The sequence below is a fragment of the Lytechinus pictus genome, chromosome 8, assembly GCF_037042905.1.
Source record: "Lytechinus pictus isolate F3 Inbred chromosome 8, Lp3.0, whole genome shotgun sequence".
Taxonomy (NCBI): Eukaryota; Metazoa; Echinodermata; class Echinoidea; order Temnopleuroida; family Toxopneustidae; genus Lytechinus; species Lytechinus pictus.
The window spans coordinates 10,849,771-10,872,048 of NC_087252.1; the positions used below are offsets into that span (position 1 = coordinate 10,849,771).

Below are 22,278 nucleotides of genomic sequence, written 5' to 3' on the forward strand. Positions count from 1 at the left end.
ACTTGCGTTTGAATGCAACTCTTTCTGCAACGGACCCCGAGTCTGATAAGGTCTGACAGAGAAGAATAAAACTGGCTGGACAACACTGCTTGGACAATCAACCCCCAAATGGAAAGGAAATTCAGTTCAGGATAGCCAAGAATGTAAATGTACATACAGAACACCACATATACAATACACAGCTACAAAATCATCAATCAAATATCTGGAAAGATCACAGAGAAGAATAAAACTGGCTGTAACTGCTTGGTCAATCACCCCAAAATGGAAAGGAAATTGTATCAGTTTTACAACTGACAGCTCAGGATAGTAAAGAATATAAAGTTAGATGCAGAACACTACACAAACAATGCAGGAATTTATAACGATTGGCCAAATTATCTGGTAAGACTTCATTGCGAGGAATACAACTGGCTGGAAACACTGCTAGGACAATCATAAACAAAAATGTAAAGGAAAGTGGATCGGTGTTAAAACTAAAGGTACATGTAGATGCAGAACACCACATAAACAATGCACACCTGACTAGATATCCTTCAACCAAAATATCTGGTAAGACAGATCTGCTTGGCTGGCAACTGCTTGGAAATTCAACCCCGTAATGCAAAATTGAATCGGTTTTACAACTGATAGCTCAGGATAGCAAAGACCGTAGAGTTATATGCAGAACACCACATACCGGTAAACAGTGCACAGCTAGATATTCATCAGCCAAAATATGCAGTAAGATCTCACAGAGAAGGATAAAACTGGGTGGCAACTGCTTGGAAAATCACCCCAAAATGGAATGGAAATTGTATTGGTGTTACATCTAACAGCTACATTGTAAGAATAGTTGAGAAAACATAGATGTACATGTAGATGCAAATCATTAACAATGCAGGTTTATATAACCATTAGCCAAAATATCTGGTTAAAATCAGAGACAGAAGAATGAAAATGGCTGGTTGCGACTTGGGCTATTACCAACAAAACGGCTGTAGGAATTGCAAAATTCTGTAGTCAACTGGTGAAAAGTGCATATAAGTGATAGAAATGCAAGATTCATGACAAACATTCATCCCTGCGAATCTCTCATTGCAGAAATAATAAGTTAATCAAGGGAAATTTAGGAAGATAAAGTTTCTTTGCTCTTTGTAGAAAAGTACGGTTACCTCTGACGAAAACCTAAAAGAATGAATTTTTGCATCAAAACAAACAAGTACATAGATATGGCTTGGAAGGTTACAAGAAATCAAATCGAAGATATTGATTGTAATAAATAAGAAAAAGAATGAAAGAAAAAAAATCATTTTGAAAGATATACTTCAGATGACGATTGTCATTGCTGGAGACAAATCACTTCAAACTGGACATTACAAATGTAAGTCCCAAATATTACATTAGAAAACCATCTCCAAAACAATACATTGATAAGACAGGCATGAGCATAAAAAATAAAGGAAGCAGGCTTATAGAAACCTATAACCGCCTGTATATTCAGCTAAAAAAATCCTATACAAACCAAATCTAATTTGAAATCCTGTATGTGATGAAAGACGAACATGGATTGATCATGATGGTAATTAAACTGATGTCCTTACTTGCATACAAAGAAGACTGGTGCAAGAATATAGAAATGAGCCCTACTGCCACAAAAACATTGAAATCTAATGCCTGACCGATGGCTCAAAGACTAAATGCGTCTTCAGACCAGAAGCATGGACAAAAATCACATATGAAAATGAAAAATGCATACTGCAAATGGAGAAATTTGGATACTGTAATTGAAAGTCTCTTAAAATATTGTGGTTAAAAAAAAAAAAAAAAACTGCACATGGCCGTATGAGGGCTGAATTGTGTACAATTTACATCAATAATGGGTGATACACTACAACAGAATACAATTAAAAACATTGATATAGGGTCTACAACATATAAACATCAAAACACTAATCTAGATATGTTATTCATGATGGTCGGATAAAGAAAAGGATTAAAAAATAAAGATTTTATACATGATTTCATAAGTCTGTTTGGGAGAAGCTTTGTTTAATAGACTATGATACAGCTTAGGAAATTAACTGGTTTGCAAGCTCTACGTATTGTGCGGTGTATTATTGTGAATACATGAGAGTTAACAAAAAATTTGTATCTAGTTCATAAAATAGAAAATACGGGAAAAGAGAGAAAGAAAATAAAGTCATTGTGAAAAAAAATTTAAAGTCAGTATTCTGATTAAAGAAAATCATAATTGAAGATGGATATGTGCACATATGATACATACCAGCAGGGCAGTAGTGATATGCCGGGCAAGGCTTTGGGTCTGGAAACAAAGAGCTCTGGCAGTAGTACCCAGCTTGGCATGCGATGCAAGAATCCCTTCCGGGTTCAGGCTGGTAGTTACCGACCCCACACGGCACCGGAGCTGGGCTACCCTCTGGACAATAGTGACCCACTGGACATATGAACTCCTGAGGGGTCGGTGCAGTGATGGTCTCGTTGGCCGGGCAGTAGAATCCGGCCGTGCATTCACCCGTTGCATTGGTCTTGCCTGGCGTGTCGCAGTAGTAGCCTCCCGGGCAGGGGAGGCAGTCGTCGACGGCCGCAGCGCCCTCTGTGTAGCGGATGGTTCCCGCTGGGCACTGCTCAGGTGCGGGTGTGCCCTCGTCGCAGTAGTGACCCACGGGACAGAGACCATTTTCGGAGAACTCTGCTGTGGCCGTTGGAACCTGGTCGACGGCTCCACCCTGGCAGTAGTAGCCTGCTGTACATGGTCCTGAAAATGTAAGAAGGATAAATGAAATTATGACTAAAACACAAAGTATGGTATTGTATTCATTTTCTGTTAATTGAAATCAAAATATGATACATATTTACACTTACAAAGAACATATCAGTAAAAAGACAGAGGAAATGTCCCACTCAGCTTTGATATCATACATACATTGTATATCAAGGCTTTATTACTGAGGGGTCTATAGTAAAGTTTATGACTACTGTATATGCACAAGGTATATTCTTAACAGAATAGAATCAGTATTTGGCGGATACTGAGGCCCAATAGTAATCCTGTGATCATGATTATTACTATCATTATACAAATGCCACTCTTTGTTTTGGAATCAATTGTGACACGACAGCAAAAAATTTACAGAAATATATATCAAACTGGATTACTTTTCTCTGAATTGTTACCTCCATGTATTGCCAAAGGATAGATTTCATTTATAAAATGCCTTCATAACAATCAAAACACATTTCCAAACTTCCTGATCAGGTTCCCAAAATATATAAATGCTAGAAATGTACCTGTTGGCCAGACGTTGCCATAGCCTGCACAGTATTGGCCAGACACACAGTACGGACATTCTTCCTCCGAAGTGATTCCTGTGATGTTATTAAATCGTCCAGGTGGGCACGGGATTGGTAGCTCCTCACCGAATACGCAGTAGTGGCCTGAAAAGAGTAATAAGTAAAAAAATAAGTAAGGAGTTGGCCTGATAGCTTGGTTGGTCTAGCAGAGATCTTGCAATCTGGTGACCTGAGTTTGATTCCCACTAATAAGAATTGTCAATTCACATGATTGCTTAAGCCTTTTTGGCCCAGTTGATAAGTCTCCAGACTTTGGACCAAAGGGTTGTGTGTTCAAATCCCAGCCATGGCATAATTTTCTTTCAGCAAGAAATCAATCCACATCGAGCTGCACTCGACCCAGAGATATGTAATATAGTGATCAAACATACAAGTTGTGCACGGAATATTATACTATCCTGATAGTGATTGTTATTTCTATAATACCTGATTTACAAGGCTCCCGGCACAGTCATCTTTAATATCTAATTAATCAAATATCTAATAACCAAACACTCAAATTGTTGCCAATTAACAACAAGTAACATAGTGATTACTACACATACCTGATTTACAAGGCTCCGGCATGGTCATATTGGTGTAGAGACACATCAAGCCGTCAGGGCAAACTGTACAATTAGCCTGGCCCTCATTGGGTTGGTATGTTCCGATGGGGCAACCTAGCTCACTGGTCACACCTGATGGACAGTAATGACCGGCCGGGCAGGGGTAGCCCATGCCGCTACCGCTGGCCGGAGAACCAGTGGTACTTCCGCCTGTACAGACGTAGCTGAAAGAAAGGCAAAACATTAAATGGTTTCATATGTGTGATGGATTCTTAACTCCAAAATATACCACACATTCAAGATGTATACTTTATGAATTGAATGATATCAACACCTAAGCATCAACACAATCTGGTGACTTGTTGACCGTGATACACTATCATTATATCATCATGTTCTTACTGTCTTTCAGCTTTAGAATTTCCAAAGAAAACCTTTATAAGGTACCTAGTTAAAAGTCTGTGCCGCATGTTTTAGAAGGTTCCGCTCTACATGTAATGGCACTTTGCATCTTTTCTGCATCCGCATTGCTTGCGGGATCCCTGAGCAACATACGCGGATCTGATGCTTGACAAGGTACCTAAACCACTTTTAGAGAGCCACACAACATCCAAAAATACTAAAAATAAATTTAAAGTCAAGTCTTACCCATCGTCACAGTCCGGTGCGTCGTTGACCCTGATAAACGCTTGAAGATTACAGTACTTTCCAAGAGGACATGGATCGCAGTCTGCTTCCTCGGTGACCCTGGTGTTGACAGAGAATGTCCCTGGAGGACAAGGCTCCGGATAGTCCGTTCCATTGGTACAGTAGTAACCCTTCGGGCAGACATCATTGCCAGTGAAAGAACTGTTGTCAGGATCGACCTGAAGGGATTAAAAAAATGAAATATGCTTGAAAAATAATGACAAGATTATATTTAGTAGTAACCCTTGGGACAGACATCAATGCCAGTGAAAGAACTGTTGTTGGGATCAACCTGAAGGGAATTCAAAAGATGACATTTGTTTGAAAAAATGTACAAACTTAAATACAGAACCAACTAGTTCATGACTTCTTCCAAACACATCATGTCAAAATCAATGTCATCTTCTAAACATAATTGTTTTCCAAGTTTTACATTAACATTGACACACTTTCCGTTTATGGACAACCCTTAATTCTTCCCTAAACCATTAACAATAAGGCAAATAGCATTGGATTAGTATTTAATGAATGAAAATCTTAATTACAACATACCATATCATCATAAGGTGTTGGGCTGAATGCTCCGCCAGTGCAATAATACCCTGCATAGCACTCGCCGGTTGGTGCCGACAACGCCGGCTCCTCGCAGTATGACCCAGCCGTGCACTGTACGCAGTCATCAAGCTCATCGTAACCATCGCTGTCTCCAAACGTACCCGCTGGGCAGGGATTAGTGGTGGATAATCCAGTGCCAGGTGGGCAGAAGTACCCCCTTGGGCAGGTCTCAGGGGTGATGACAGGACCAGCTGTTGATTAAAAAAATAAATAAAGCTTTGAAAATTTTGAAATTTACAAAATTATGACAATCATCGATAAAATTGTTGAGAGTTTGAAATTGTTTGCACAAAGCCTAATGATAAAGGATAATAAAATAGTACACAGGTTGATATTCATACTGAGTGAATAAATTGCACTTAATATATTATATGCCTCTAAAAGCAAAACAAACCAAGTTTTGCTTGTTGTTACCGACTGAACCTAATGAAGAGTGTTTACTGTTCTTTTGTATTCAAATTTGAAAACTTATGTGCTGAACAACCTTGATGTTTTTCCTCTTTTTTTGGCAAACAATTTTTGTTCACACCTAAGGTTATACAGATATGCATGCATCATTTCAAACAGACAGAGAGACAGAAAAGACAATGGTGATAACAAAAACTAAAACAATGCAAGAAAGAAATAACATATGTTCCTTACATTCTGTTGGGTCGCAGTAGTATCCACCGGGACACTGGTCACACGAGGGCTCCCTTGTATTGGCCTGGTAGGTTCCGTTCTCGCAGAGGATAGGGTCGTGTGATCCCCCTGGACAGTAGTGACCGGCCGGACACTCCAGACCGACGGGGTTGGAGGAGGTTTGACCACCGGGGCAGTAGTAACCGGGGTCACAGTCGGCATCGGGAAGAGCGTTGCCTTCACCTATGGTGTGGAGAGGTCAAATATTCATTTTGATTTAAAAAAAAAAAAAATTACATGTGGTATCCTTTATACAGCATTACAAAGGTGGTAAGACATACATGTACATGTAACACATTATAGGGAATTTGTTCATTTCATGATACAATCATGTAAGCTGTGCCCTTACAGACCTTATACATATGAACTTATGATCTCAAAACACCCTCCATAAGAGGATATAGTGATGGGCGTAGGCTGAGTTGTCAGAGATGGGCCAGGTGCAGATCAACAACGCATGCAATGCAATGGCTTCAGCTTCTACGATGGTGGTGCAATGACGTTAATGCATACATGTAAGATCTATATGAGTATATCAAATCAAATTATAAAGCTCATAAAAATCGTACCTTCACAATACTGTCCAGCCGTACAGTTGAGGCAGTCAGCCAGCTCCAAGTTGCCCTCGGTATTACTGTACGTACCAGCCGGGCAACCGAATGGGACGCCCGTCCCCACTGGGCAGTAGTAGCCCCTTGGACAGGGGTACTGGTCAGGCTCGAAGCTTGTATGGTTGCAGTAGAAACCAGCAGAACAGTTACCTGTACAGGGATTTCGAAGTTGGTTATTATCATTCATTCCGTAATATGACAATAACAATACAAAAGAAATACAATACAATACAATAAGAAATCAGTAAAAAAAAATAGTAAAAATAGTTTGTAAGAACAAAAAAACCCCACTAAAATATAACAAATTTCTTGGGAGCTTAGTCGGTAGAACAGTGGTTTCGGGATCTAGTAGTGGATTTTTGATTATCATTAACAATTGGGCTTATGTTTCGAGACTACACTGCACAGAATGTTGCATTATGGGTGGCGAACCTGGCCAGATTTGAGAAGTTCTTAGAACTTGAGGTTCAGTAACCGGTTAAGGCTGGTGGTTTGTATCTGCTTTGAAGCAGATGATTGAATACTCACCAGTCGGCTCAGCCAGCCCTGGAGTCTCGCAGTACATGCCAGCGGGACAGTTGAGAGGTCTCGGTGACCCGCGAGGGCAGTAGTACCCCGGCCCACATAGCCCTCCTGTGCTGTTGATGTAATCTGGACACACGCAGTCAAACTGCGGGTGGCAGGTGTCGTCTGGATACTGGTAGCTACAAATGACAAAATAAAAAAGAAAAGGACACAGCTGTGATAGCAGTACACTTTCAGGGCTTAAGAATCAATCAAAAATTTGAAGGGACAAGGTCATATTTTAATAGAGAACTTAAAGGAAAGGGAAGGTGGTGCTCACTTAGGGGCAGCCAAGGTCATTAAAAAGGGCATCAATAGTAAAATATAATTTTCAATGGGACACATGCACTGGATTTCCATAGGGCACCAAGTCCTAAGGCAAAAGGGCAATTATTTTGGGCCTTATAATTAAATAACAGGACTTAGGACCTACTAAAAGGAAAAAAATATATTCCATCACTCATCACCACCACACTCACCTACTGTTGACCAGAACACCAACATCGAATGGCCTCTTGGCGTAGGAGCCTCCTGTGCAATAGAACCCTTCGTCGCACCATCCGCTGGGGTAGTCCAAACCGGTCCCCTCGCAGTACATGCCCGGTGGGCAGTACATGCAGTCCGTCAAGTTCATTTGACCTGTGGGTAAAGGATACAAAGTGAATGAATGATCAACCCATATTTCATGAGAATAGCAAAAGGGCCCATAATCTGAAGTCCACTTTAACTTAGGCCAAAGTCCAATTCTGTGCTCAAATTATGGAAAGCCAAATGCTCCAACTTGAATTTACATTATATGTTTCCTATCTTTACTTAGCTCTTTCCTCATGTTTTAATGATGGAGGGAGACTACTTCAGTAATTATTCCCAGTCAGTCGCGAATGACTTAAGTGTCAAATGAGCTGACAAATTGAACTTGTCCTGCTAGAGATACCTGTCACAATTGGCTATCCATAGTTAAACCACAACTTTAGACCAGAGTTTGAATTTAACTAGAGTTCAGAATGTGGGCCGCAGTCTTTAAAGGGTACAGGCTTAACCCTAAATAGACTGGGCTACTTCGATGCCTAAGAAGACTGGGGGGGGGGGCTGATTCAGCCCCCCCCTATGATCTCGGCCGTCGACCGCGTGATCGCGACGAAAATTGGCACGTGCATTACCCATGGCATAATCTCTAAGACTGTAGGATCAAATTCTCCGAAAAATCTCATAAATCATTAATTATGCTAATTTATGCGTAAAATCAAAGATTGCATGGCTCTAATTAACTAAATAAGGCCTCTAAACTGCTAATTTTTTATTCACAGACTCTTTGAAGGATTCTGATTAAATGTACTTTAAAAAAAATTCAATATCACAATTCTTTTCTTATGTATTTTATTGTTTTTCAAATTTCTTATGTATTTCTATGTTTTTCGACTTTTTGTTTTTTAGTGTTTTTTCAATGGAAATCGTCTGCTACTTTATTTTGACCATAAACAAGATGAAATTAATTGAGTTTGATTAGTAAAATTGAAAATAATGATACATTTATGAATTTTGGCTAAAAACACAAGTTGCATTGGATTTGAACACAAATTCACGTTTTTGAGCAATTTCGGGTCGACATGCACTTACAAAATGTTGCGTAATTTCGAAACCACGTACCCGGGCGTCGCAAATTTGGTCTCAAAAGTTGCGCAAGACTTGAAAGATAAAAGTCATGGAACGGCGCAGCGCCAGCTTTTCGCGTTACAGATTTATCGCGAAAAATGTAGAGGGGGGGGCTGAATCAGCCCCCCCCCAGTCTTTTTAGGGTTAATATGATAGCATTGAAACAAACTGGGCGATGAGGTAAGTAACTCCTCACCTGCAATGGCAATACAGTCCGGCACTCCCCCCAAATTTACAAAAATTTGAGGTTTGTAGAAACTTGAATTATTCTATTAGGTTCATCTTACAATTGATCAACACTCCTTGGAAACATGGGATAGGAAAAAGATCTACATGCAATTTCACAGTACCTGTCACGTTGTTGTAGCGTCCAGTGGGGCAGGGGTATTGGTCACTATATTCAGTTCCATCTGGACAGTAGTGACCGACTGGACATTCCTGAGGTACAACAGTGGTATTCTCACAGTAAGAACCTGATGAAAATACCAAAGAAATTATAAGTTAAAAATATTTAACTTGAGCAGCTTTACATGTCAATAAGCAAGAAGAAGCATAATATGTGCACCAAAGTTACTTGCAAATCATCATCATCATCATCATAACCATATCCATCATAAGAATTGCCATCATCCTCATCATCATCATCATCATCATCAAAAACACTACCACCACCGCCATCATCATCATCATCATCATCATCTTTTACCTGCTGGGCAAACATCACAGCTAGCTCTCTGAGTATAGCCGCTGTAGAAACCAGCCAGACATGGAATGGGTGTAGCCGTTCCCGTTGGGCATTCGTGACCTGCGTAGCAACGACCTCCGAATCCTGTATTGTTATTTCCATTTGGTGCTCTCACGTTCACACCTAGAACATAAGAAAGTAACTTTTATATTTTGAATGAATCTATTGACTTTTGTTCACTACCTAGACATATATGATAAATACCTGAAAAAGTGAAACATACATAATTGTATTATAGCTTTGAACTGGTGACCTTACCTACATGTACAGTACAGAAGAATTCTGGGTCACATTCAATAGAACAAGAATATTGGCATGGGTTAATTATTACATGATTGTATATACCTTTGAACTTTTGAAAATTGAACCTTTGACTTTACTACTCTACAGAAGAATCACGGGCCACATTTATTATTTTAAAACACATGCATTTGAAATGACCATGCAGGCAAAAAAATGAAATACAGGAATGACTGTATTATTATGACTTTTGACCTTCCAACTTTGACCTTACCTATAGTGCAGAAGAATCCTGGGTCACATTCGTCTGCGGGGGAGTCTTGGCCTGGGCTCTCGCAGAAGTATCCACCTGGACAATCGGTACATTCGTTCTCCGCAGCCAATCCAGGCCCATCTCCAAAGGTTCCTAAAGATGGCAAAATCATACCATGGACAACATTATATTTTAGGTGAATAAAAGCAGAGCTAGAGGTTAAAGAATGGTGCAATAAAGTTGTTCATGTTTAGATTAATAGATAAAACTGTTCATATGTAAATTAATAATAACTTAAATAACAACAAAGTATTGGAAAGATGTATCCTTTCTTTTATCATTCTCTTAGCCATTCATGAATGCTTGAGCGCCTTGAATGCTTGAGTGCCTTGGCAGCCCAGCTAGAGCCAGGGTAATAATAATACATGTAGCAGGGCCCACTAGGAGAACAGTTTTCAGAACTGAAGTGGCTTCCCTGGGTAAATATACCTATATTATTGTTATTATTAAGTGTCTCAACTACTTTTTTATTTTCCTCATAACCTGACCTGTATACTCCACTGTAAAGGACCATTGTAAATATAACAATATACCTTGCGGGCAGGGCTGTACATCGTATCCAGTACCAGTTGGGCAGAAGAAGCCTGCTGGGCAGGGGTCAGGCTCGGTTCCTCGCACACACATGTAGCCCTCGGGACAGATCAAACACTCGGACGCTCCTGTTTCGTTCATGTAGGTCGCATTGTTACATGGTAGGGGATAGCCAGTGCCTTCTGGACAGTAGTGACCGATTGGACAGATGTCACCGGTCACTCCATCTGTGAATCGAGAATGGATGGTGATGGAATTTTTGTAAGCATCATGGTCATCATGATCAACATTGTAAGTATGAACACTGTAATCATCATCATCATCACCATCACCATCATCATCACAATTATCATCACAATCATCATCATCATCATCATCATCATCATCATCACCGTCATCATCATCATCATCATCATCATCATCAATACCACCCCCACTATTCCATTACAATCTGGCATGACATCAATAATAGAAATAACTTTCACAACTACAATCATAGTCACCACTACTATCACCATCATCACCACCACCACAAACCACTTACACTACAGAAATCCTTATCACTATTGCACAATACATGTGGCCATCAGCATCATTTTCATCTGGACATCATCTCAGCACCATTACCATAAGGATCATCATCATCATAATCATCGTCATCATCACCATCATCACCATCATCACCAACGTCACCATCATCACCAACTTCACCACCTTTCTACCACATAGAACGCTTACCTTGTGGGTTAGGGATGGAGGCATTTCCCATGCAGTAGAATCCTTCTATACAGGTGCCTGTGATGTTAGACTGCCCTTCATACTGGCAATAGTAGCCGGGATCGCATCCCACACAATCTTCTATGGTGTCTTTGCCTGTGCAAAAACAAAAGTAAGTTATGCAGACCCATAATTAAGTAATACTAGATGTTTTAAATAACCATTGGAAGGATTAGGAATATAAACTAGATTGGGTAATTGTGCAACACAATAAAGGAATTTCCATGGGTTAAAATATCTTTTTTAAAATATTGATTCAATACTTTTGTCTTAAAAAGTTGTAGCCGTTATGAATTTCATTCTACATTCCATTCATATAAAGTGTTAATCATTGTAGTTACACTCATTATGTTACACTATTACAAACAACATAAACAACAACTATCATGTAACATCTCTTAGATTGTACAGATGAAATCAATTTTCAAGTACCGGTAAATTCAAGAAACCTTAGCTCTTCAACATTAAATAATACAAAAAATTTCTTATTACATTGGACTTCCATCCATTCATGAATTATGAAGATAAGTTTTGTTATTTCTTTCTCATCGCTAAGAGAAAGGATTTTTTTTAGGCTATCCTCACCCTTCATTTACAATCACAACTATCCCTACCCCCGCAAAAAAAAAAACCCATGTAGGAAGAGTTTTATACAGACCTTCTTCAGGATTGTAAGTTCCCACTGGACATTGGATGGGTACCGGTGTGCCTGCGGGACAATAGCGGCCTATCGGACATAGGTACCCTGTACCGTTGGTCGGATTAGATCGGTCCGAGCCCAGCTCACAGTAGAACCCAGCCTGGCAATCGGCGTAGGGCTCAGACTGGCCAACGATGGGGCAGTAGGAGCCGGGATCGCAGAGAGGACATTCTTGTGCTGTCCGTAGACCGGTCTGGTTGCCATAGCGACCCTTTGGACAGTTCTCACCTGTTTTCAAACAATTGCAGTTAATGTCTTAAATTCTAAATGGAGAACCATGGTTTATAAAGATATAGGCCCGAATTCACAAAGGTCGACTAAAGTTATACCCGGGGTATAAAACGCGTCATTTGACGTCATTTTAATCCATGGACTAAAGTTAGCACCTAGGGGCTAACTTTTGCGATTCACAAAGGTGGACTAAAGTTATACCGGGGTATAAAACGCGTCATTTGACGTCACGATTTAGTCAGCTCTTTGGGGTGGACTAAATCGGTGGATTAAAGATAGTCCACCGTTTTAACCAATCAGAGAGCAGCGTTGCGATTGCGGAAAAGTTTGCCGTAAGAAAAAAGTTTTTTGGACGGAGACGAGATTTGGTGTGATCGGCTTATCTAAAGCTTAATATTTCACGACTTCAACCGAGATTGTAAGTAAATCACATAATTTTTTGGAGCTTAAATCATGACGGAGCCTTCAGTTCCATCAGTAAATATTATTGATAGCTTTAACTTTCCAAAAAGTATACTCGAAAACTTGAAATGGTATCTGAATCATTGTTATCGTCGCGTCTCTAAGGTGCTCAGTCCCAGCTATGTACTTTTGTGTGCGTTCATATCTATGAGCAGTGCAGTGCGAGACGCAATTAGCGTACACTACACAGGCAAGGTAGGCGTGATTGAAAGGCCGATACTAGTTATGCCAGGCAGTGATTTTGAGTGATTCTCGATTTTGTGTGATTTTCATGAAATGTTTGTTGTCTACGATACCCCTGCCACTCCTCCTGGCTCTGCCAACACAATCTACTGTGCATCTAATTTTGTCTAAAGCAAGGCCAAGGCAAGGCCAGGACTCCTGGCAGGATAGCAGCAATACAAATAAAAAATTTTTTAAACACTAACGTTACAAATACAGAGCCGGTATAGACATTCTACTCTGGGCTGGCTTTGCCTTGGCTAGGATAGATGGTCAAGCTATGAAGCTTACCTGGTAGCCATGTTAAAAATATTATAATAAGGGTCACCTCTAAGACTAAGTCTAAGGCTCATTCGTAGGATGAGTGGGCTAAGCCCTGATTAAATTATTTTTGGAAATTTTTTTTAAAAAAGATTGGGTTCCACTCACCGCTGTTTACTCCAACAGCTATAAATGAGCTGATTTTACTTTTACTAAAACTAAGTTTTACTGACCTTCGGCATCGCATTTGCGATCACTTATAGATTTATGGTGTCGTCAAAACATTAAAAAATAATGGAAATCTTAGGCCTAATTAATAATTTGAGTACCGTAGATCTAACTGAGGTCTAACTTTGAAAATTCTCTCTTTTGGGGGTTATTTTCTCTACCCCACCCTCTTTGTTTCAAGTATTTTTTTTTCACAAGGTGTCCTTCCAATGTTAAATTCACATGAGACCACAGACAAGTGCATTTGATCTTTAGTCCTCTACATTTGTAGTAGACCGATAAATAGGTTTATTTCTGTCAGGGATATGCTCCCCTGAGACTTCATGTGGCTCCGTAGCATCCCCTCCCACAAAAAAAAAAATCAGAAAATGTTGCAAGACTCCTCTGAAACAGCGGATTTTATCAATCTACATTTGTAGCTGCTTTATTATTATTTTTTTTTTATACTTTGACATTGCAGTATGATTGATGAATAAATATTTTTTTATTATTTTTTTTTCTTCCATATCAGCAACAGACCATACATACTCGGCAGATTGTGATCAATCAAGACAAGGCAAACATGGCTCACAATTTTGAACTGCTGCGCCGTCTTGCAAGAGAGTGAGGTATGCCTTATCAATTCATATTTTAAAAAAATTAAATGTCATTAAAATGGCCTTTTTGAATAAAATATTATTTCCGGGATTTGAATTCATCATGTAATTGTAAATGTATCATGTGACATGTATGTTACTTTTTCATTCTTGTCATAGTAATTGACAAAAAAGAAGAGGGGGGGACCTTGCTTGTGTGTTATTAACATATATATTTGTCTACTGGTCACTAGCTTTTTTTTAAAGGCTTTTTGATCTCCAATTAATCCTGACATTTTGTTGAATATTTATTTAAAAGAGAGAAAGAAAACATTGTCAGTCTGATGAATGCCGGGGGGGGGGGAGTAAAAAAAAAGGTTTAATGAGACTTTGATGAAGATTCATGAAAATATGTTATTTGAAAGTCACTCGCAAGCAATAACCTCTATTTGTGTAAACAAAGTTCCATAAAATTAGTGCCTTGCCTTCATTATTAAAGCCAATTGAAAGTGATTCACTTAATCAGTTTTCATAGAAGCATCTCTAAGACGTGCATGGTTTTATCAATGATGATGATCAGCAACAATTGGCAGGTTTTTTTTTCTTCACTTTTACAAGTAGGTAAATAGAAAAGCTACTCATGTCAATTATAATTTTCATCCTATGTTTTTTATGGATTTCTGTATAATCTTTCACATTCTGTTCCTCATTTTAAACACTTTTGAATTAAATGAAATTCAAAGAGTAAATTGCCCGTTCATGGTGACTCTTCAACACAATCTTTCAACTTCCATGCAGATTCAGCAACACATAGAAAGACCACAGCATGGATTAAGAGACAGGAAGAATCCATTTGAATACGAGGATGAACCTCTCAGAGTGGGGTACCAACAGAGAGGACCACACATTGCCTGTCATGTTACAGGTTTTGACAGGACTTTGTTTTTATGCCATTGGTGAGTTTTCATGTGCGAACTATAAAGCAGAAGGTAATGGGGGGGGGGGTCAAATTATGTTCTATGAAAGTGATTCTCCAGGCCAAAAATAATGAGATTTTGATAAAGAACAATTCGACTAGCAAAAACCATCAATATTGGATGGAGAATTATGAATTGATTCAGTTTTAAAGTTTTAAATTACTTGGGGGAAACAGTTCTGTGTATCTCATATGCAATATTCATATCCCCACTTGTTCTCTAGTGATCTGAAATCATAATCATTAATTTTTTTCCTCCAGGAATGTAAAAATTGGGTTGACTGCTGATTATATATTTAAGATAGTTATTGCGAGTTCAGAATAATGTAAGGATCAAGGATTGGAAGTATCTAGTCATGAAAATTAAGTTTTATGTTTTGCTTAGCATGCAGATTTTCCATTGAGTAATTGTCGCCAGAGCAAATATCATGGAACCCTTGTACATTCATGTGTGGAAAATGTGTGGATGTGACATCATCAGGCTACTTCTTCCATATTCATGATAACATGTACAGGTTTTACAGAAATAATTAATGCAAAACCTATTATTCATTATTAATCATCCAAATTGTATGATTTTTGTTTCTGCTTTCAGCCAGGAGAACTAGTAACCCCTTACATGGGAGGGGGAGTGTTGGGGGTATTTCACAGAAAGGTTTTTTTCGGAATGAAACATGTAACCCTTTGGGTTGGAAATAGGTGGGGATTTTATTTTTCTCATTTCTTACAATGTAGCAACATTTTTTAATACAAATATGTCATATTCAAGTGGGAGATTATCATGAAGGATGATTTATAACCACCCAAAAAGAAATATTGGTATGTCATTTCAGCTAGAGAGATATTCTCCATTTTGCATGGATAGTTATTGCAGTAGAGTTTTTTTTTAATGAATCTAAGAAAAATCTCTTTAAGCAGTTCCAGTGCATCATAAACATCAGGTCATAACAGAAGCACAATGTTTGCAAACGTAAATGGTAAAGTATCAATTGGCTTTCATATCAATAAACCATTTACATAATATCACTTATCATTCGATAACTAAAGGTACCTTTTAGAAGATGCAAGCAGACGAAGCAACTATATCACAGTCATCCGTGTGCAGAATCATCAAAGATTTTTCTGAGGCAATAGCAAGGAGTAATAGTTAATGAAGTTTCCAATGACAAGAAATTCAAACCACCCATCGACAATTTGATGATTGCTACAGGTTTCCAAGAGTCATAGGTGCTATCGATTGGGGCCAATCCGGGCCATGTCTACATGTACATCAGGAGTCCTGATGGGGAACAAGCCCTGTACTTAGCAGGAAGAACAGGTCTTCTGTAAATGTATAGGTTGGTATATCAGTTTTCAATGTGATATTCTCTGTATTCAACACCTACTAGAGGTATGTGATAATGAAGAAAAAATATATTGGCCCCTACTACATGTCTTTTACTGTCTTTTATCAAGTTTCAATCTTGTTGTTGGTCAAATTTTTTTGTAATTTTAAACTTATGTGAAATAGGACAATTTTAAAGATTTCACTGAAGAAAAAAAATATAGATAATCTGCTAACTTTCCTATTGCAGGAGAAATGAAAAATAGAAAAAATGCATTTTGCTTATTCAGGTAAAGGAGGTATCAATTGCTTGATCAATGAAGATATATTTCCAGAAAGAATACCGAAGAGAAAATTTTCTAATATTCATTTTGTTTTGATCCTTTTTGCAGGTATCCGTTGCTCCCCTCTATGATGAATTCCTGCCTGCATTCTGTTGTCAATAGAAAAGGACGGTGTGCTACGGGTATTAAGCATTCCATTGGATTATCTGTGCATGAAAGTGGACACTTGTGATAAAAATATGGTAGCTTGGTTGATAGGATGTATTCATGCATTCCGATTTATCATTAGTGATCAAATGACCATCTTGCTTTTTAAAAACCAAATTCACAACATTTTTCTTGTTTGACAAAAGGTTTGGGACGTGAATTCCAGGATATAAATGACACACATGATGGGCTAATGTATAAGCAGGGACACGAGAGGTATAAGCAACATTTTTTTTGCTTAATTAAGTTTGGCATGAGATGGACTTGGTCTTTTTTATGATTCAAGTCGATTTTATACCAAGTTTGTTTTAATCAACAATCAATGTTTGAAGCTTCATGATTTCAATTTTAAAACCTCTTTGTTAATTAAACAGTCATTTTTCTTAGCATATGCAGCTTCTTGATTTATCAAATTTAAATTATAAAATGTCATTTTTGCTGAATATCCTTTTTTCCCACCTATTTTCATAGGCCCTAAGATACATTTCTGTAGTAAGCACTATAAATACATTGCAAGCTATTATCATTTGTTTGATATTACTATTTTATAGAATTATCCTTTAATTTCTTTCAGAAATATACAGGTATTTGACAAATTACTTGTGATATTCATGCTTTAGCTGTAGAGTTTAAAATCTTCATTAAACTTTTTTTAATCTATTGTTTATCTATTTTTATTCAGAGTTTCTGATGCATTGTTAAGAAAACGTAAACAGTCTATTCAATCTTCGTATCATTATGTAAAGAATATCAATCTACCTTAAAAAGTAATGCACTAAATAAACTGCTCTGTCTACTACACATGTACATATAAGTTTTGATTTTAAAGGTCAAGTCCTCCCCAGAAAAAAATCGAGTTGAATTAATAGAAAAATATCAACCGAGCATAATGCTGAAAATTTCATCAAAATCGGTTGTAAAATAGGAACGTTATGACATTTTTAGATTTGGCTTATTTTTCACAACACAGTTATATGCACAGATCAGTGACATGCAAATGAGACAGTCAATGACGTCCTTCACTATTTCTTTTGTTTTTGTTGCTTGAATTGTACAACATTTCATTTTTTACAGATTTGACATTGAGGGCCAACTTGATTAAACCAAAATTATAGTATTAAAATAATGCAAATCCCACATGTTCGGGGGGGGGGGGGGGGGGGGGGACTAATCTTGGTTTCACTTGACAATGAAGAGAAAATTTGAATATTTCATCTAGTAGAATAAATAGAAATAGTTTGCATGCCGACTGGGATGTACATATAAGTGTGTGGTCAAGCAAAACTTTTAAAATGTCATAATTTAATATCTTTCCATCAGATTTTGATGAAATTTTCAGTGTTACGCTTGTTGGGTTTTTCTCTTTTTATTCAAATCAACTTTGTGGGGGTGGACTTGTCCTTTTATATCGTTTTCAAGTAATTGTGTCAGGAGAAAACAAAAATGAAATTCTTTTATCAATTCTGTCCATATGCTGCATGGTTCATCGTTCTTGCAGGAGGCAAAAAATAAATTTATATAAGAAAGACTTATTTTATTTACTTTCAGATAAAAATTGTGCTAAGGAGAGATTAAGGTTATGTGTAAGGCAGGGGTGGTGGTAATGGTATGTTGGTTAAGGTTGTTTATGAAGAAAGTCAAGTGATTGCTTGCTTGTGCAGGAGGATATACTTCAAGAAACTTGTTGTAGGGTATAATGCAAAATTATTATAATAGAATTTAATTGCGAGAAAAGTATTTGGCACGTTAAGATGCACAATAATGTACATGTGATGGAAGCAAATGAGAAATGAAAGGAGTAAAGGTAGCTACATGTGTCAATGAGAGAATGGCCAGTGGTGTTATAGCATAAATCTTTGTTTAAAAGTTATTTTATTTTAGGAAATTTAGTCCGTTCAGTTTGAAAGTATAGAGGGGGGACCATGGACCACTGACCATGGAAAAAAGTCCCCCCCCCCCAAAAAAAAAAAAAAAAAAAAAGAAAGGTGAAACACATTTTTTCTGAATATTATGTCAAATCTATCACAAAATTTGATATTTGATACTAAAATTTTTGATATTTTTCCTTGCTCGCAATTTTTTTTAACCCGATACGCCATATATTTAGCCCCCTCAAAATTTTGGGCTTAATACGTACGCCACTGATATTTCCCCAATTTCAAATATATTATTATGATTGGGTGGAATACCATTTACACTTATCCAGGGATGATAAGTCTTCATTTTTATGATAAGGAAATTGTGTTTCCTTTAAAGAAAAAAATACTGCAAGCATGGTGAATAGCTTGACCCCCCCCCCCCCCTCCAAAGCAAACTGGAGCTGAGTATAGGTTAAGGTTGGGAATAATGCGATTGCAAGAGTGACCAGTTAGTGTGGAGGAGCTACCAATGAGTATCTCAGCTCCTTTTAGAGATGTTTGTAGAACTGACGTACAGAGTAGGCCCCCCCCCCCGAAATAATAATAAATTCACGACCAAGAAAAAGAAATGAGGGTGAAATATAATATTTTTTTTTATATTATGTGAAAATCTAACACGAACATTGATTTTTCATGTCAATTTTAAAAAAAATTGCTCGCTTATTTTTTTTTCTTTTTTGAAATCAATTTATCGAGATACACCATATAAAAGGACAAGAATAAATAAATGAATTGAAAATATTACTTCCAATTAATGGGAAAGGAAAAGAGGCACGCTTGTGGACGCGAGATCAGATCAAAGGTCATGTCGCTTGGCCCCACGCGACGCTGGCCCCACCATTTACCAATTAACGTACAAAACCCGGGAAAAAACCTAAACAAAGATTCAATTCCATTTTCTATCAAAGCTAGCTCCGGGCAAAGTTCCACCGGACTTCGATAAGGTAGGATTATACAACAGTATCAGATTGGTTATGATTTAATTCAAACAAATGTGCACTTGATCTAGATGTAATTGGTGTGTAACGTTAGTTTTAGATTTATTTTTCCTTAGATCTAACTTCCTCAGGCCTAAATTTAAACGCAGTTACGGCACGCTATTAGGCCTAACTTAGATCCACGTCTAACTGCACTGTTACGATGGCGATCGATCTGGACTTCATACATTAGACCAAAAAGGCAAAACTAAAAAAAAAAAAAATTGGGTCTCTGTCATTGTTCCGCCGGACTCTGTTGCCTTCACTCACCAATTGAGAAATAAGAAATTGAAAAAAAAATGTGTAAAACCCCCTCGAAACAGCCGGCTGCTGCAGCTGTAAAAAAAATGGTTAAAACTTCTTCACGTTGCAGTACACCTACCGTACGGTACGGTACCGTACATTATATGTTGATATTGAACTTCTCGATACGGTACGATGCTGCAGGCGCAGTCCGCACGCAGGCAGCGCTAGTCCGAACCTAAGTTGGCCAATATTAACAAATAAGTAATGACAATGTTCGTTATCAACACCTCATTGCTAAGAAATTCAAGTGCATGCTGCTGATACATGATTTTGGGGTTGAGTTCTGCTTCCTAACTCATGTGATGCAATGGCGACATTTCATATGGCCCTAGCAGACAAAACTCTCAAATACGGCACTGAGCATGCTCAGTACTGCTTTATTACACTGAGCATGCTCAGTGCAGTGTTATAATAGTATGCTAGCTTCAGTCCATGATTTAATCCATGGACTAAAGTTATCACCGGGGTATAACTCAGCCGTGGGTTAAATTTAGCACCGGGTGCTAAAGTTAGTCCATGGATTAGTTAGTCCACCGTTTGTGAATAGCGCGGTGGACTAACTTTATACCCCGGTATTAGTTAACCCCCGACTAAATTTAACCCCGGTATAACTTTAGTCGACCTTTGTGAATTCGGGCCATAGAGATTTTTGAAATATTACTTTTTTATTCTATAAGTAATGGTCTCTCTGAAACGTAGTACATTTTTGTAAGCGATCCATAACGAGTGGGGAAAATATTACAGAATAAAGTTATTTATTAAATTACAGATCAACGTAAACATCTAAAATGCATGTTTCTTCAAAATGTTTTCGAGATACGATGTAAATTCATAAATTTGTAATTTTCTTGATAATTCAGTGTGCTCCTCTTTACTTATAAAACAACATTGTGCGAATTTCCTGTAGGAGAAATTATGACATTGGTGGATTTCCATACAGTCGCGGTCGATCAAATCAATCATAGCTCTTTGTAAAACAGGACACTGGAATAACTTCACAGTCACTTTTAGGAAATCGGTAAACTGCTGATTTGTCTCCTGCAAACTCGTCCACTCATCACATTGTCTGCCTTCAATTAGTCTAATGCTATTGCGTCCATCAACATTTCGTCTAACAACCAATTGGTCCAATTACCACTAGGTCCAATAATCACTTCGTCTAATCACCAGTTCGTCAATCACCATGTTGTCTAATAACCAGTTGGTCCAATACCCATTTTCTTTTCATTCATTTCGCACAATTAACACTTGACCAAATGGTTTATAGACTAAATGGCTATTGGACCAACTGGTTATTAGACGAAATGGTGAGTGGACGAAATGGCAATTAGACCATGTGGATAGTGGACGAATCAACGATAGATGAAATGATAGTAGACGAATTGGCATTAGACCAATTGGAAATAAACCCTCTCGTCTTCATTCCTACCTGTAACTGAACCCTGGACACAGAACATCCCTATCGGGCAGATATCTCCAGTGACACCGTCCTCAGGGGCAGGCTCACTAGATCCTAGGGTGCAGAAGAAACCGGCCTGGCATTCGGCCTTGGGGGCCTGTAGACCAGCCTCGTCACAGTACCAACCGGCGTCACATGGTGTACACATGTCTACCAGACAGAAGAAGAATATGGAAAAATAATGGGTTAGATAAATAATTTTTTTTAAATAGATTTTGAGTGCCAACAAGCTATTCTGTTATTCAAACTAGGCTCATGAGATTAACATTGATTTGCCTTTAAGAATGAGCTTTGGGGACCCCATCGTTACCTCTGTAATACATTTATGCTGTGAGCAATAAAGCCCTGAATTAAATGCACCTGTATGTAGTGATTATTGAAAATGTATAAACAACCAAAAATACCATCCAATTTCATGCTATATATATATGTACTACTAGCCAGCTTAAAGGAAATATATCATTATGGGTAGATAATCTAATTATTGAGGGAAAATAATATTATATCTCAAATTTTGGCTGTAAAGAACTTACCAACACTGGCAAGGTTTGTCCTGTTGGAGTAGGTTCCTGGCGGACACATGTTCTGCTGGGCGTACTCCGTTCCGTTCGGACAATAATGGCCCATAATGCAATCCTGGGGTACGATCACTCCCGTCACATTGTTCAGCTCGTAGGGGTCACAGTATGACCCTTCAGGGCAAAGGTCGCAGGCACCCTGACCCTCCGAGGACTGGTATGTACCTGGTAGGAAACAAAAATGATAATGGTTAGTTTCAGGGATGTAGTCAAAGCCGTCCTCAAGGCCACATTTTTCATGCCTTGGCCTCTG

The 22,278-nt window shown here is 38.2% G+C and overlaps 1 protein-coding gene and 1 long non-coding RNA gene across 3 annotated transcripts in view; one reads left to right on the forward strand and one right to left on the reverse strand.

The window, feature by feature from the left end:
- Positions 1–22,278, reverse strand: part of LOC129267226 (uncharacterized) — a 171,341-nt gene that overhangs the window by 33,445 nt on the left and 115,618 nt on the right. For both annotated transcript variants that reach the window (XM_064103566.1, XM_064103565.1), the window contains 17 exons: positions 21,981–22,190; positions 21,418–21,597; positions 11,975–12,244; positions 11,278–11,412; positions 10,542–10,766; positions 9,970–10,101; positions 9,417–9,578; positions 9,061–9,183; positions 7,537–7,696; positions 7,022–7,197; positions 6,452–6,643; positions 5,844–6,065; positions 5,139–5,392; positions 4,548–4,765; positions 3,900–4,123; positions 3,292–3,438; positions 2,267–2,758 (listed from right to left, as the gene is read on the reverse strand). In XM_064103566.1, coding sequence (XP_063959636.1) covers positions 2,267–2,758; positions 3,292–3,438; positions 3,900–4,123; positions 4,548–4,765; positions 5,139–5,392; positions 5,844–6,065; positions 6,452–6,643; positions 7,022–7,197; positions 7,537–7,696; positions 9,061–9,183; positions 9,417–9,578; positions 9,970–10,101; positions 10,542–10,766; positions 11,278–11,412; positions 11,975–12,244; positions 21,418–21,597; positions 21,981–22,190 — 3,522 coding nt within the window. The remainder of the gene's footprint in view (positions 1–2,266; positions 2,759–3,291; positions 3,439–3,899; positions 4,124–4,547; positions 4,766–5,138; positions 5,393–5,843; positions 6,066–6,451; positions 6,644–7,021; positions 7,198–7,536; positions 7,697–9,060; positions 9,184–9,416; positions 9,579–9,969; positions 10,102–10,541; positions 10,767–11,277; positions 11,413–11,974; positions 12,245–21,417; positions 21,598–21,980; positions 22,191–22,278) is intronic.
- LOC129254942 (uncharacterized) lies at positions 13,938–16,227 on the forward strand. The gene is made up of 3 exons (XR_010294280.1): positions 13,938–14,028; positions 14,794–14,951; positions 16,019–16,227. It is a non-coding gene; the product is annotated as an uncharacterized LOC129254942 (long non-coding RNA).